Here is a 17,314-nt window from a genome sequence, read left to right as displayed (position 1 = left end):
ACTAGTGATTTTGATTGATTGTTTTTTATAAGAAGTTTAATGCTAGCTAACAACTTACCTTGGCTTCTTACTGCATTCGCGTAACAGGCAGGCTCCTCGTGGAGTGCAATGAGAGGCAGGTGGTAGATTGAATCCCCGAGCTGACATGGTAAAAATCTGTTTTTCTGCCCCTGAACAAGGCAGTTAACCCACCGTTCCTAGGCCGTCATTGAAAATAAGAATGTGTTCTTAACTGACTTGCCTAGTTAAATAAAGGTGTCCAAAAATTCCGATTGTAATGAAAACTTGAAATCGGCCCTAATTAATCGGCCATTCCGATTAATCGATCGACCTCTAATTTGAACGTGGCCTTGCACTGCTCTAAGCAACTAATGCGCTTGTTCAGAAACATTTACCGCTTACTCTCCTCTAGCCTGACTCTCTCCATTCTTGGCCTTTGTAGGACCACAGCCCAGAGACCACGTTCATTGTTCTCTCCATTATCAATAAATACTTGTTAGTTAGAAGATGTGCTTGCTGCCACACCACGTTGCATCAGTGCTAAGGAATTCTGTGTGTTTGCGCCAAAACAGAGTTGTCAGAGCACATTTGTAGAATGTTTGCATTGAATATCAATGTACTGTCATTTTGATTTAGGGATTAAGCTGGTTTGAAAAAGGAATAACTTGTCATACATTAGGGAAATTATTTGGCCTGTGTAGAGCTCAATGAAGCCAGATATGAGTGATTGTCTACAGGTGAAGGGAACAGTTTGTGTTGCTCATGAGTTTGTTTGAATGGTTTTGCATTTATATCAAATCAAACTTTATTTGTCACATGGCTGAATACAACAAGTGTAGATTTCACCTTGAAATGCTTACTTACAAGCCCTTAACCAACAGTGCAGTTCAAGAAGAGTTAAGAAAATATTTACCAAGTGGACTAAAATAAAAAGTAACACAATAACAATAACGAGGCCATATACAGGGGCCACCGGTACCGAGTCAGTGTGTGGGCGTACAGGTTAGTTGAGGTAATTTGTACATGCAGGTGGGGGTGAAGTGACTATGCATAGATAATAAACAGCGAGAAGCAGCAGCGTACAAAAGGGAGGTGGGGGTGTCGATGTAAATTGTCCGGTGGTGATTTTATTAATTGTTTAGCAGTCTTATGGCTTGGGGGTAGAAGCTGTTGAGGAGCCTTTTGGTCCTAGACCTGGCGCTCCGGTACCGCTTGCCGTGCGGTAGCAGAGAAAGCGGTCTATGGAGTCTCTGACAATTTTATGGGCTTTCCGCTGACACCGCACCGCCTATTATATGGGTCCTGGATGGCAGGAATCTTGGCCCCAGTGATGTACTGGGCCGTACGCACTATCCTCTGTAGCGTCTTACGGTCAGATGCCGAGCAGTTGCCATACCAGGCGGTGACGCAACCAGTCAGGATGCTCTCGATGGTGCAGCTGTAGAACCTTTTGAGGATCTGGGGACCCATGCCACATCTTTTCAGTCTCCTGGGGGGGGAAATGTTTTGTCGTACCCTCTTCACAACTGTTTTGGTATGTTTGGACCATAATAGTTCGTTGGTGATGTGGACAACAAGGAACTTGAAACTCTCGACCCGCTCCACTACAGCCCCGTTGTTGTTAACGGGGGCCTGTTCGGCCCGCCTTTTCCTGTAGTCCACGATCAGCTCCTTTGTCTTGCTCACATTGAGGGAGAGGTTGTTGTCCTGGCACCACACTGCCAGTTCTCTGACCTCCCTGTAGGCTGTCTCATTGTTGTCGGTGATCAGGCCTACCACTGTTGTGTTGTCAGCAAACTTGATGGTGTTGGAGTCGTGTTTGGCCATGCAGTCATGGGTGAACAGGAGGGGACTAAGTACACACCCGAGGGGCCCCAGTGTTAAGGATCAGCGTGGCAGACGTGTTGTTGCCTACTCTTACCACCTGGGGGTGGCCCGTCAGTAAGTCCAGGATCCAGTTGCAGAGGGATGTGTTTAGTCCCATGGTCCTTAGCTTAGTGATGAGCTTCGTGGGCACTATGGTGTTGAACGCTGAGCTGGAGTCAATGAACAGCATTCTCACATAGGTGTTCCTTTTGTCCAGGTGGGAAAGGGCAGTGTGGAGTGTGATTGAGATTGCATCATCTGTGGATCTGTTTGGGTGGTATGAGAATTGGAGTGGGTCTTGGGTATCCTGGAGGATGCTGTTGATGTGAGCCATAACCAGCCTTTCAAAGCACTTCATGGCTACTGACGTAAGTGCCACTGGGTGGTAATCATTTAGGCAGGCTACCTTCGCTTCCTAGGTACAGGGACTATGGTGCTCTACTTGAAACATGTATTTAGACTCGGTCAGGGAGAGGTTGAAAATGTCAGTGAAGACACTTGACAGTTGGTCCGTGCATGCTTTGAGTACATGTCCTGGTAATCTGACTGGCCCAGCGGCTTTGAATGTTGACCTGTTTAAAGGTTTTGTTACCGAGAGCCTCGTCACATAGTCATCCAGAACAGCTGGTGCTCTCGTGCATGCTTCAGTGTTGCTTGCCTCGAAGTGAGCATAAAAGGCATTTAGCTCGTCTGGTAGACTCGCGTCACTGAGCAGCTCGCGTCTGGGTTTCCCTTTGTAGTCCGTAATTGTTTTCAAGCCCTGTCACATCCGACGAGCGTCAGACCCTGTGTAGTAGGATTCAATCTTAATCCTGTATTGACGCTTTGCTTGTTTGATGGTTCGTCTGAGGGCATAGCGGGATTTATAAGCGTCCGGATTAGTGTCCCGCTCCTTGAAAGCGGCAGCTCTAGCCTTTAGCTCGATGCTAATGTTGCCTGTAATCCATGGCTTCTGGTTGGGATGTGTACGTACGGTCACTGTGGGGACGACGTCGTCGATGCACTCATTGATGAAGCCGATGCCTGAGGTGGTATACTCCTCAATGCCATTGGATGAATCCTGGAACATATTCCAGTCTGTGCTAGCAAAACAGTCCTGTAGCGTAGCATCCGCTTCATCTGACCACTTCAATATTGAGCGAGTCACTGGTACTTCCTGCTTTAGTTTTTGCTTGTAAGCAGGAATCAGGAGGATAGAATTATGGTCAGATTTGCCAAATGGAGGGTGGGGGAGAGCTTTGTATGGATCTCTGTGTGTGGAGTAAAGGTGGTCTAGGATTTTTTTTTTTCTCTGGTTGCACATGTGACATGCTGGTAAAAATGTGCTAAAACTGATTTACGTTTGCCTGCATTAAAGTCCCCGGCCACTAGGAGCGCTGCTTCTGGGTGAGCATTTTCTTCTTTGCTTATGGCCTTATAGAGTTGGTTGAGAGGGGTCTTAGTGCCAGCTTCGTTCTGTAGTGGTAAACAGACGGCAACGAATAGTATAGATGAGAACTCTCTATATACAGCTTTTCATTAGGTCTCAAATTACTTTGCATTGAGACCCTGTGAACAATAACTCTAGCCCTACATCCTAAATGCAACTTAGTAATTCATCCATTTTGTCTTACACCACTATTCACTGCAACTGTAGGGTAATGCAATATGTGCAGTATAGCCTATCACAAATGTTACAATATATTGATAAATATGCATGCAAGGGCCTGTTAATATCTATTGACGCCCAACTGATGACCTCCGTATATCCATAGAAACATCAGTGTGCAAGTGCTGTTCGCCGTTAACGAAAGAAGTCTACTCAGACAAACGTCTGTCCGATGGGATTTTTCTTGATTAAGCAGTTCCTTTTATTTATTTATGAGAATTTGGCTACTATTTCTAACATGTATCTTGGCATTAAAATTGATCAATGGATGATTAATTTGTGCACTGACAATCACATTCTCTCTTTTTTATTGTGTTACTGTAAAGTGTATTGCGGTTTCAAAGGCATTTTATCCCCTTACACTCCCGGAATTTGGCCTATGTGGATAGGGCCCAATTGAAATGTTTCTCACAGAAGAACTATAAAAAGCAGAACCAGAACACAAGATTATGGGGAAATTATTACATTTTGGTTATTTCAGATCAAAGGTGAGGACACTAGACTGAATCCAAACCCAATCACAAAACTGTTGATTTTGTGCATTTTAAATTTATTGTACTTTTCACAGCATTTGTCAATAATGACATATAATAATACTTGGATACTGCACATTCAGTAACATAATAATATTAATTTACCTTTTGGAGTAGGTGCAAGATAAGAAAACGATTACAATGGTTTTGAGTGAGAGGTCGAACTGGTGTCTCCAAGAGGTCACACAGCTCTCCAAACTGTGTACAGTTCCTAAGTACTTTCAATGCACTTTTGACTCAAGGAAAGAACTTTCAACTATAAGGTGCTTTTTTTGAGCTCTCCTAGCTTTGCCATTGAGGAACTGAGTCAAGCACACTTGTAGTTTTTTATTTTTGAACACAGCTCTGTGTCCCCACTGTCAAACAATTGCTGTTTACATTTATATATCGCAATCTGGGTCAGGTGGGCATAATTTGAAAGCTTATTCTATTGCCAACATGGCTAGCCACGTTATAAAATACAATCTCAGTGTTAGGCTTTCAAAAGGCACTTCAGAGAAACAGATTGTAGTTTTGGTGCATATAGAATCCGTGCATTCAAGTGCGTGTTCCGCGTCTAATTTTCTTCACAATACAACAAACATATAAGCTCATTGTGTTCAGGATTTTTCCCGTATACGGGATGACAGGGAGGGTGGGTGGAAAGGGCTACATTAAGTTTGATTTAATGCCTGACGCTCTCTCATCCCTCTTCCCACTCCCCCAGGCCTACGAGCTCTCCACTCTYACGGGCACCCAGGTCCTCCTCCTGGTGGCCAGCGAGACGGGCCACGTCTACACGTTTGCCACGCGCAAGCTCCAGCCCATGATTACCAGTGAGACGGGCAAGGCGCTCATCCAGACGTGCCTCAACTCGCCCGACTCGCCGCCCCGCAACGACCCGTCCACCGACCAGCGCATGAGCGCCACAGGCTTCGAGGAGACGGACCTCACCTACCAGGTGTCGGAGGGTGACGGCTGCGCGGAGCCCATCAAGGTGAGGTGGTTAGACAGTCTCCTGGGATTAACGCAACGGATAGCTGCTTCAGAGCACCTGGGTTACCACGCATCGAGTTGCCTAATGCTGTCTTTATGTGGGGATTTTAGCATAGCAGTTGCATGGAGGTGATTTTCAAACTAATAGATCAACAAACATGTTGATGTCACTCTTTGGCCTACTGTGCATAATAATAATAATGATAATGTGGAAGAGGTGTATTGTTGCTCTGTTCATTCTTTCTCCTGTTGGGAAATGGGTACAGGCTTCAGAACCGAAGAGGTTTGCTAGGTTACTATGCAGTGCCGGAAAGAGAACCAGTGTAGAATGTCTTAACTTGTAGTAGCATTCAGCATCCCTTGAAAAGGGGGTTGGCTGTCTTAATCTCAGACTGTGTTAGAATTAAAGGCACTCGCCAGTGGTAGTTTCACCTTCTTCTTCTGGTAAAAAGTGTGTGGGAGAACAAACTTTCCAGCCAGAGAAACCTTTTGTAGCCACCAAATAAATGTATTTACGCAACAACAAAAATTGTTGGATCAAAGTCACAGTACAACCTCACGGGATATAATATTGCTTAAACGGTTGACATCACTACAGGGTCCTTTAACCAAAGCTGACCGATGGGTTAACTGTTAAGTCTCCTTTAGACTTCACTGTTATTCATGAGCGTATGAAAAATAAACACATCTGAAATGCTTCACAGCAGATTGATAAAAATAAGATTTGGCCTCTTTGTCCATATATGGGATGGTTTCCTCTAGTTCCTCTCTTGGCAGAGGGCTGCTTGCATTCCATATAAGCTGCAGCTGTTTTCAGTGTTGGTTGGAGACTGTGATTCTCAAGGAAACGTGGTGAGCTCTATGTGAGGAGGTTCAGCGACGTACACCTACCCAACGCTAAATCTTTTGCTTGAGTAAATAAAAAGGCCCTCGTTGGGCTAGTCTTGAGCTTTATTGTCCACTTGAGGTCAAAGTTTCATCTCTGACCTGGTTTAATGCAGAGGGGAAGAAATGGTAGCTTCCTCGGATGGTCATGTAGTTGGCTTCATTTACCAGGCACAGGCCTACACTTTCACTTTGGAATTATAGCGTGAGCTACACAAGTTCACATCAATATTATTTTTTATTCATGGACGGCCCATTGACCCCCATTTTAGAGCAGAGAAGCTTATGACAAGTGGCAACAAATCATGTCATCGTGATGCGCAGTTAGTTTGATGAAATGGAAACTAATTCTGTGTTAGATTATCAGTGTTTGTGGCTAGGATTCGGGGGACTTTTCAGCTCATTAAGCTTCTGTACTCAACCAAGAGCCAGACTTGCTTTGAAATACAATTGGTTGTTGATGAACCACGGTACTACTTCGGCTCACAGCTAATGTAGCGGGAGGAATCCTCACTGTTCACTCTGTGGAGAGGAAATTGCTTTTTAAACGAGGTTAAAAGGGTTGTCTGTCTGACTAGTCACCTCTCAGTCGTGGTGTTGTGCAAAGCACTGATAGAAAGACAGTACAGACGACGAGGTAGATCCGCACGCTGGTGCAAGGAAGCTGTTGTCAGGAACACTGAAATACAGATGGACAGGGACGCTATTCAGGAGCAAAAGTGGGCTTGGCTGGGGTTCTGGACTCAATCAATCAGACCACAGCCAGACAGACGCCCACAGTCAGTGTCATAACTAGAAACAGGACATCCAACGCAAACTTAGTAGGGCATAACACTCGTAACCTAGTTTTTCATTGTTTGCTTTACTCTCAGTAAAGAGACAGGCTGTGAGCTCGTTGCGTGGTGGTATTCCCTGACAGGAGGTGAGCCGCGAGGCCCCCGGGTTGTTTGTTTGCTAGTTTTGTCCCCTCATCTCTTTTGGAAGAGACTCGTTCAGCAAATGTTTATGGAGGAGGAAATGGACTTATGCTCAGAGGGATAACTTGTTCAAATAGGCTTTTATTTTTATTTTATTTTATTTAACTAGGCAAGTCGGTTAAGAATACATTCTTATTTACAATGACTGCCTACCAAAAGGCCTCCTGAGGGGACGGGGGCCTGGGATTAAAAATTAAAAACAAATACAGGCTAATGTAGATGTCCTCTAGAAAGAAAAGGAAACCAAGTGCCCTAGACTAGAATGCACGATAATTAATGCGGTCAGTTGAGTCGGTTTCTTTTTGCAAATATGTTAGTACGTACTAACTCGCACTCCATTCCCCAACAGGATTGTGTTCAGTAGGGCACACCGTAGCAAAACGTTTTGCAAACAAGGAAGCAACAATTTTTGTTCTAATTGGACACGTTCAGGTAGTACACGTGTCAAACTCATTCCACGGAGGCCCAAGTGTCTGCGGGTTTTCGCTCCTCCCTTGTACTTGATTGATGTATTAAGGTCACTAATTTAGTAAGGAACTCCCCTCACCTGGTTGTCTAGGTTTTAATTGAAAGGGGAAAAACAAAAAACTTAGACACTCGGCCCTCCGTGGAATGAGTTTGACACCCCTGAGGTAGTACCTCCCTGTGGGCCCCAAACGGCCATGGTTAAAATGTCCCATCGTTGAGAGTTTGATACAGGTTAATTTTACATGCTGTACCTTCAATTCGATACTGTTTTCTAAAGATTTTTTTTCTTCTCCTTTTTGTATGTTTTTTTTTTTTTTGTGTGTGTGTGTGTGAATCATTGATCATGTAATTAGGTTTCTGACTGTATATTCAATAGAAATGACTATCACCACTAACAAATATTATTTAGACATTTCCATAAGCGCTTCAAACGTTAATTCTTAGCGCTGCTGGAACAAAGGTGCGGCTGAATGCAGCATTGCTGTCGGCACACTTGACATGTCCTGCAGTTGAGTAGTAGCCAGCCAGCCTACTGCCCAAGTATTGCTGTACAAGTTTCCCCTTTGCATGATCTTTTGTTGCGGTTTTTGTTTATTACTAAGCCAAACAGTCACATCTTAGTAGAACTGCGGTACACATCTGCATTTTCTCTCCGCTGCGCTACAAACAGGACACACGTTAACAATGCAGTTGACAGTGAATAAGTACATGGCGACTATTAAAGTGGCACTCCAGTCTCCTTTTCGTCTCATTTAACACCTGATTCACTTGAAGCTGCAATATATCACATTTGGGCGACCTGGCCAAATTCACATAGAAATGTGTGTTATAAATCTGTCATTCTCATTGAAAGCAAGTCTATGAAGCAGTATATCTGTTTTATATGTGCTATTTCTATGCCTGCTGTACTTAATTTTTTTTTGTTGCGTCTTTTACTTAAAAACCTCATAAGGATCGTACCCTTTTTTTCTTTCCTTTTTTTCTCCCCAATTTCGTGGTATCCAATTGTTAGTAGTTACTGTCTTGTCTCATCGCTGCAACTCCCGTACGGACTCGGGAGAGGCGAAGGTCGAGAGCCATGTGTCATCCGAAACACAACACAACCAAGCCACGCTGCTTCTTAACACAGCGTGCATCCAACCCGGAAGCCAGCCGCACCAATGTGTCGGAGGAAACACCGTACACCTAGCGACCTGGTCAGCGTGCACTGCGCCCGGCCCGCCACAGGAGTCGCTAGTGCGATGAGACAAGGATATCCCTACCGGCCAAACCCTCCCTTACCCGGACGATGCTAGGCCAATTGTGCACCGCCCCTCAGAGTTCAGAAACATTTCGACATCAACTGTTCAGAGCAGACTGTGTGAATCAGGCCATCGTGGTCAAATTGCAGTGAAGAAATCACTACTAAATGGCACCAAAAAGAAGAGACTTTCTTGGACCAAGAAATCTGATGAATCCAAAATTTGAGATTTGTCTTTGAGATGAGATGCAGTGTAGGTGAACGGATGATCTCCGCATGTGGGGTTCACACCGTGAAACATGGAGGAGGTGTGGACGTGCTTTGCTGGTGACACTGTCTGTGATTTATTTAGAATTCTAGGAACACTTAACCAGTATGGCTACCACAGCATTCTGCAGCGATACGCCATCCCATCTGGGTTGCACTTATTTCGGTAAAAAAAAATAATAATAATTAGCAAACATTTCTAAAAACCTGTTTTTGCTTTGTCGTTATGGGGTATTGTGTGTAGATTGATGAGGAAAACATCAACATTTTCTTTGTCCAAAGATTACAACTTATATTGCATTCAGAATTTGGGAGACAATTGGTAAGAAACATTTATTCCAGTTCAACACAAAACACACCGTATTTCATTCAATTTCTATATTTACATACTTTAAGATTTAATCAACATACAAAAACAATATGTGAACATGACGTTAATCCATGTTAGCATAAGGCTGTAACATATCAATGTGAAAAAAGGAAGGGGTCCGAATACTTTTCGAATGCACGGTATATTATCTTAAATATATTTTTAATATATTTTCATTTTATTATTTACTAACCCTACCATCCCTCCCCTAATTGGAGTAAACTAATGGACAACACTACTTAGGCTTCTACTTTCAGCTTATACATACTATATACATTTTACGGACAGTGTATTTTTTTTACTTGACAATTGCTACCAAAGCAAGCGAGCTATTTAGCTTTGATCTTGGTGAGCTACATGAGCATATTTAACTATTTTCTTTGATAGTTTGCCAATTCAAGCGAGGGGTCTTACGCCTCAATTATTTCCCAGCATTGTTTGTTCGAAATTGTATCTCATCTCATCATCGCTGTCTCTCCCCTCCCATCCCCAGACTCAAATCTGCTTTGCTTGATTTTCATAAAGATAGTTAGCATGCCAGCTTGCTCACAAACTACTTGTTTCCAGGAGTTGAAGCTTAGCCCTTCAATGGAATCCTTGACGTGTGTCAGTCACTTGTCAAATCTAAAAACACTCCAACTGTGCTGACTGAGATGGACAGAGCGCATCATTTATCTGCAATCTTTTTCGGCATGAGAACTCAAATACATTTGGTTGGTACATCCCCCTTATCTGTACAAATTTGGCTATCAAATTATCTACATATCATAAGCTACTTAAGTAAAGACTCTCTCCAAATGCACTGTTAACAGATCAATATCGTAAATATATCTCTCCTGCTTTCTCCATTTCTCAGGACATGATGAAGCCGACGTTCACCATGGCCAATCTGTCTGCCGGTGTCAACACCCAACCCGCGTCGACCTCCTCATCCTCCACTTCCTCCTCCGTGGCCATGCACTTGCAGAACAGCATCCCTGCCACCTGCTGGCAGGTCTCGGCAGGCATCAATACTCACAGTGCCACCAGCAGTGCCAACGGCACGGTGCTGAAGACCTCGGCCACGTCAACGAGCGTCATGCTACCCGGAGGGTTCACCCTCATGTCCGGTGAGTGAAGGGGGGTCTCCTGTTAGATTTTTTTTTTCACTTTCTTTGCCTTATCATTTACCCCCTCCATGTTGCACCCAACTTTATTTACTTCTATTCACCCACCTGAATTGTTCCCTTGCTTCAGAATTGTCTTTTTTAAATTATTGTTTTTGAGAATATTGCACCCCAATAAAAAAAAAATCCTCTGGGGCTTTTTGGCTGTGTGTGTGTGTTTGTGCATGTGGTTTGTCTGTTTTGTGTGTATGGCTGTGTTTTTTGTCTGGCTGTGTTTTTTATTTTTTCCTGTAATGCTTTATTTTTCTGTGAAGCTGTCTGTATTTTGTCTGAGGCTTTGTTCTGTCTGTGAGCCTGTGTTATGTCTGACTGTGTTTGAGTATGTTTTGTCAGTCATGGTGTGTTATCTGTGGCTGTTTTGTTTGTGTGGCTGTGTCCGTTTTCCCTCTCTCTTCGTCTTTCTCACTGTGTTGAGTTTTCTTGGTCTATGCGCCGGTTCCACTGCGAGAGACCTGTGCACTGCTAATCTTCTCTGCGCGTCCTCTAGGCGCAACGCTTCCCCCTGGCACGCACACCATTCCTTTCAGTCAGCTGCAGGCCCTCCAGGGCCCTTTGGCCCAGACCAGCATCACCACCTCTACCGCAGGGCACACACAGCAGGGCCAGCAGACCACCCTGCTCCGCCTACCTGCAACTGTCTCGCTCACAGGTCAGGGGCTTCTTCACCCCGCCGCGTCGTGTTTTGTTTCCATGCCACGATACTTCCAAGCATCAACTCTCCCTGAATTACAAATCAACCCCTAGCTCCTACACTTTTGGCAAGAAATATGGCACCAATTCTGCCTTTTTAATGAAAGAAATGGTCTGCACAACATAAATAATCTTCAATTATTCATTTATTCTCTGTACGACCGCAGCCGCCTTAAGTGTACAGCTTAACCAATTTTGTTATTTTTTTGACCATTCTGCCTCACCTATCAGAGGACATGATGGAGCTACCACTATTGCTACACACATCCGATCTTCTCCGATCTACAACAAGGAGTTGATTTGGGATTTAGGGTCTCGCTCTCTGTCTGCATGCATCTCTCACTCTAAGATTGTGTCGAGTGTCTTCAAATTGAGCCCGGTTTGTTTGCATCTAGGATCCCAGTAATTTCTCTGTAGCTATCTCTTGTTGCTGTTCAGAACTGTATCTCCCAATATCTCCATGCCTGTCTGTTAGCGTCCTTTTCTAGGTTTGTCTTTGCCTCACTGTCTCTCTATGCATCTCTGTCTCTCTCTGTCTCTCTCTGTATGTTTGTTTGAGCCTGCATCAGTGTCTCTTCCTGGGCTTTAGTCTGTATCTCTTTACATATCGATAAAGGCAACAAAAAAACGAACATTTACAATGCAGTGAGAAAGCAGGTTTGAATGAACTCTTATGAGGTTTAAATATGCTTGCGAGCAGTCACAGGAGAGGCCTCATTTGTTGACGGGACAACGGGTGGATAATAAGGATGGATAATAAAGACTCATGGAAGGGTAAACAGTAGCTATATTTTAGGGACGAGGAGCGGGAGGAGTAGCAGTCAGTGTGTAGATAGGGACAGGAATATAGGAGAGAGGATATTTTGGTCTGTTCACTGGTCAGTGTTTGTTACTGAACGAGGGTGCGTGTGTGGGGGGGGGGGCGCGCATTAAGGCTGTTACTGATTGTGTGTCGCACCACTGTTTTCACAAGAAATAGAAAAGATGGCTTTGTCCACATATGCAAGCCGACGCCCAGAGTTATTTTTTGAGCAGGGTTAAAAATACCCCCCCCCCAGGGTTTTATCAGTTGTCTTAGCGAACGGAAAAAAGCGGGAGTTGAAAGTTCCACACTTGTGTCCAATGTTGTTGTTTTTTCTGCACTTGAGCGTTGTGAAAACTTCCAGCGTGCGGTTACTGTAAACACTGAGGCTGTAGCTACTTTAAGTTACAGTTTTAACAGTGGCTAAGTAGGCTACTGTGGCTATTTGCGCATAAAGTAGGGCTACCAGAGTGGCCTACCATCAAAAACAATGGAGAAAATGCATCCCATAAACTTTTAGCACAGAGATAGAACAGCTATCATTCAGCCTACAGTAGCAGCCAATGGGTGGTGTTCAATGTAGGCCTACATTCCATGATACTGCAGGGTTTGACATTAACCTGTTTATCCACTTGTCCTTCAGACAAGGAGGTGACTGAAAATCTTGTTGTGGTGTTTGATGCAATAATGCACTTTACAAAATAAAATGCATTATTATTACAGAGAATCAGACAAAGTATGCTGCCTATTGGCTACTTAACTTATTCAAGCCTGTCTCAAAATATAACTCTACCCCTTTTAGAAATGTTAGAAACGTTTTGTGCTCTTGTAGGAAGCAATCACTACCCTATTGCTGACTATAAATTATCTATAACTGGGCTAATAACTCACTAACTAGCAAAGGATATGAACAAAAAGGTGCTACATGCAGCTCTTGCTTTGATCTCAAAACAAGGTCATCTACTCAGTCGCTCATGCTGTAAACACAGTCCAGTTCAAAGTAAATTGCACAGATTGATCTACTGTATGGCAATGGTCTATTTGATTATAGGCCTACTGCAGCTCTGATTGGTTATGCCGCACCGGTCTGTGTAGAGTATGGGCTGAGTCGTGTGTCAATGTGATAGATTCCTATTCTGATGCGTTCTGCCTACAACAAAATCTCTTATAGTTTGTTTTGCATACAAAGTCTTGCATAGTTTTTGTTTCGGTATGTTGCGTTAAAAGTGACTAATATTGCGTTGATTCGATCACAATTGGCACAGTAAAGGGAAACATTGATAGTGTTAACGAACATGGAAAACTCTAGAAAGTTGAGTCCCGTGCTTCTCTCAGCGGACGTGCGCAGCGTAGATGGAACATTGCTTGTGTCAGTTTTATATCTCACGTGGTGTTCATCTTCATGAACTGTAGTGAAAGTAGGCTAACAGCTGTGCACATTCTTTAAAATTGTCAGTAGTAATATCCCAAGTACTTCATTTGTAAAATCACAACGGCTGAAAATGGAACACATTTTTGTGTTAAATAGCATATATGACAGCTGTATAGATGGGGAGTCTGTGTTACTTTTTGGTAGGTCAGTTAACCCTTGCTCAGCCACTTAACTGGTCCACACCACGTCACTGGTACACACTCATAACTAACCCGTTCATATTTACCACCCAACTATAGTGATGTACCTAGCAGAGGTAACATGCAAAGTTGGCCTCTATAATGAGTGTGCAAAAATAGAAGAATAGTTGAATGGAAAATTAATATTCTCACTCTAGGTGTGTGTGTGCGTCTTTCTCAGGTGGAGGGATGGGCCAGCAGCTGCAGGCCATTCAGGTTCACCCCAGCAGTCAGCAGAGCTCTGTGAGCCACAGTGACCTCTCCCACATCACAAGCAGCTCCACAGGTAAACAACAACAACCATACACTCTCACAGCAGCCTGTCTGTGCTTATGAGCCCCTTTTACTATTATGCCAATGTGATTTGAGGGTGGGAAACAGCACTGCGATAATATTATTAGTATTATGAGGAGAGGGGGAAAAAGTTTCATGTTAAATTGCTTTATGATGACTAGTAGGCTCTTTACCCCACTCTCAAATGCGACAAGCAGCAGTCTGTTTACAAGTTGATGTAATAATGAAATGGGCTCCTTGATGGACCCAATCCAAAGGAGGAGGGTCTGGAATGCCGGGTGCAGCAGAGCCGTAGCCCCATCTAGAGGGGAAAATAGAGAGACTGACATGAGTGCTACTTCTCAGTGGCAAGTGAATCCGAAATCGACCTCTAGGCTCTAGCTCTTCCTCACTAGGCATTCCTGTAGTTCTGAAAGGACTGGACAGGTATGAACATTATGGTAATTGCTTCTCCTTGCCTTCTCATAGGCAGAGATACTGTATATAATGATGAGATGGTCTTGTCTCCGCCCTAACAATGGGGGGAGTCCCAATGGCGGGAAGGCAGGCGGTCTGCTTATCTTTGACAGATTTTGATGGAGTAAACTTTTCTGATTTCGGTAATGGGATTGGATTAAATGTTCGATTTTGGTATTTCAAAACAGAAAAACTAAAATGATTCTCATTTGGATTGGGATTTGGTAATCAAATCTGACCTTTAATCAAGATTAACCAATGACGTGTGTGTATATATAAACCCTGGATTGCTGATGCTATGTATTGACCAACGGGAGGCTTTGAAGCCACCGGCCGCCACATTGGTACTCCTCAGAAGGAGCAGTCCTCCATAGGAATGAATGGAATTCTACAGTATTTCATTAATGTTTCAAGGTCAAAATTATGCATATTTCAGTATTTCTTTGTGGACAGTAACATTAGTACTCTTTAAAAAATTACGTTGAGGAATAGGTTTTTAAATGTTAATGTTCAGTTCACGTAATACTTTTAAAATTATATGTATTAAGGTGTCTGTAATCGAATATACTTGTCAAATGAATGTCGACATTTAATTAATGCGTTTCTAAAGCAACCAAAATGGCTGCGTTGTGGCTTCAATACAGCGCTCCCTGTCAGTCATCCGGGGTTCATACACATCGTTAAAATTATTTAAAGGAGAAGTTTCCTTTTTTACAACCAAATCCCTATTTTGATGTAAATGGCATTTTATAGAAGGGTCCAAACACCTTTTTGTGTTTCACATGTTTTTGAGAAAGATTAGTGGGGTAAGGCAATAAATAGGCCGTAGTGGCGAAATGTTATGATATGTAAATAATTACCATTTTGCAAATTAACACTGGAGTGATAGATGTGCAGAAAATGAATGTGAAAGTAGAGATACTGGGGTGCAAAGGAGAATAAATTTTTATTTATTTAAATGAAATAGATAACAATATGGGGATGAGGTAGTTGGATGGGCTATTTACAGATGGGCTATGTACAGGTGCAATGATCTGTAAGCTGCTCTGATAGCTGATGCTTAAAGTTAGTGAGGGAGATAAATCACTGAAGCTGGAGACATATTTGCAATTTGTTCCAGTCAGTGGCAGCAGAGAACTGGAAAGAAAGGCGGCCAAAGGAGGAATTGGCTTTGGGGGTGACCAGTGAAATATACCTGCTGGAGTGCGTGCTACGGGTGGGTGCTGCTATGGTGACCAGTGAGCTGAGATAATGTGGGGCTTTACCTAATAAGGACTTATAGATGACCTGGAGCCAGTGGGTTTGGCGACGAATATAAAGCGAGGGCCAGCCAACGAGAGCATACAGGTCGCAGTGGTGGGTAATATATGGTGCTTTGGTGACAAAACAGATGGCACTGTGATAGCAAATTGGATGCAGTCTGAGAAGAGTGTTGTAGGCAATTTTGTAAATGACATCGCCAAAGTCAAGGATCGGTAGGATGGTCAGTTTTACGAGAGTATGTTTGGCAACATGAGTGAAGGAGGCTTTGTTGCGAAATAGGAAGCCGATTTTATTTTGGATTGGAGATGTTTAATATGAGTGTGGAAGGAGAGTTTACAGTCTAACCAGACTAGAGATCGACCGATTAATCGGAATGGCCGATTTTAATTTGGGCCGATTTTTCAAGTTTTCATAACAATCGGAAATCGTTAATTTTGGAAGCCGATTTTTGCTGATTTAAAAAATATATTTTTATTTACTTTATTGAATCTTTATTTAACTAGGCAAGTCAGTTAAGAACACATTCTTATTTTCAATGACGGCCTAGGAACGGTGGGTTAACTGCCTTGTTCAGGGGCAGAACGACAGATTTTTACCTTGTCAGCTCAGGGATTCAATCTTGCAACCTTACGGTTAACTAGTCCAACGCTCTAACCACCTGCCTCACGAGGAGCCCGCCTGTTACGTGAATGTAGTAAGAAGCCAAGGTAAGTTGCTAGCTAGCATTAAACTTAATCAATCATAATCACTAGTTATAACTACACATGGTTGATGATATTACTAGTTTATCTAGCATGTCCTGCGTTGCATATAATCGATGCAGTGGGCATTCGCGAAAAAGGACTGTCGTTGCTCCAACGTGTACCTAACCATAAACATCAATGCCTTTCTTAAAATCAATACACAGAAGTATATATTTTTAAACCTGCCTATTTAGCTAAAAGAAATCCAGGTTAGCAGGAAATATTAACCAGGTGAAATTGTGTCACTTCTCTTGCGTTCATTGCACGCAGAGTCAGGGTATATGCAACAGTTTGGGCCGCCTGGCTCATTGCGAACTAATTTGCCAGAATTTTACGTAATTATGACATAACATTGAGCAATGTAACAGGAATATTTAGACTGATGGATGCCACCCGTGAGATAAAACACGGTTCGACCATATTAATGACCTAAGGCTCGTATTTCTGTGTGTTATGTTATAACTAAGTCTATGATTTGATAGAGCAGTCTGACTGAGCGATGGTGGGCACCAGCAGGCTCATAAGCATTCATTCAAACAGCACTTTCGTGCGTTTTGCCAGCAGCTCTGCTGTTTATGACTTCAAGCCTATCAACTCCCGAGATTAGGCTGGTGTAACCGATGTGAAATGGCTAGCTAGTTAGCGGGGTGCGCGCTAATAGCGTTTCAAACGTCACTCGCTCTGAGACTTGGAGTGGTTGTTTCCCTTGCTCTGCATGGGTAATGCTGCTTCGAGGGTGGCTGTTGTCGTTGTGTTCCTGGTTCGAGCCCAGGGAGGAGCGAGGAGAAGGACGGAAGCTATACTGTTACACTGGCAATACTAAAGTGCCTATAAGAACATCCAATAGTCAAAGGTATATGAAATACAAACGGTATAGAGAGAAATAGTCCTATAATAACTACAACCTAAAACTTCTTACCTGGGAATATTGAAGACTCATGTTAAAAGGAACCACCAGCTTTCATATGTTCTCATGTTCTGAGCAAGTAACTTAAACGTTAGCTTTCTTACATGGCACGTATTGCACTTTTACTTTCTTCTCCAACACTTTGTTTTTGCA

The 17,314-nt window shown here is 43.2% G+C and overlaps 1 protein-coding gene and 1 long non-coding RNA gene across 3 annotated transcripts in view; one reads left to right on the top strand and one right to left on the bottom strand.

Annotated features, from left to right (window-relative positions):
* LOC139027903 (uncharacterized) overlaps nucleotides 1-17,314 on the bottom strand; it is a 393,207-nt gene that overhangs the window by 360,002 nt on the left and 15,891 nt on the right. The gene's annotated exons all lie outside the window — the stretch shown is intronic.
* srfa (serum response factor a) overlaps nucleotides 1-17,314 on the top strand; it is a 29,496-nt gene that overhangs the window by 6,628 nt on the left and 5,554 nt on the right. The window contains exons 2-5 of one of the 2 annotated variants that reach the window (XM_023983331.2): nucleotides 4,754-5,023; nucleotides 10,086-10,338; nucleotides 10,883-11,044; nucleotides 13,680-13,784. In XM_023983331.2, the coding sequence (XP_023839099.1) occupies nucleotides 4,754-5,023; nucleotides 10,086-10,338; nucleotides 10,883-11,044; nucleotides 13,680-13,784 (790 nt within the window). The remainder of the gene's footprint in view (nucleotides 1-4,753; nucleotides 5,024-10,085; nucleotides 10,339-10,882; nucleotides 11,045-13,679; nucleotides 13,785-17,314) is intronic. The other variant, XM_023983341.2, reaches the window with a different exon arrangement.

This window comes from Salvelinus sp. IW2-2015, linkage group LG1 (assembly GCF_002910315.2).
Source record: "Salvelinus sp. IW2-2015 linkage group LG1, ASM291031v2, whole genome shotgun sequence".
NCBI lineage: Eukaryota > Metazoa > Chordata > Actinopteri > Salmoniformes > Salmonidae > Salvelinus > Salvelinus sp. IW2-2015.
This window is presented reverse-complemented; position numbering and strand designations above follow the sequence as displayed.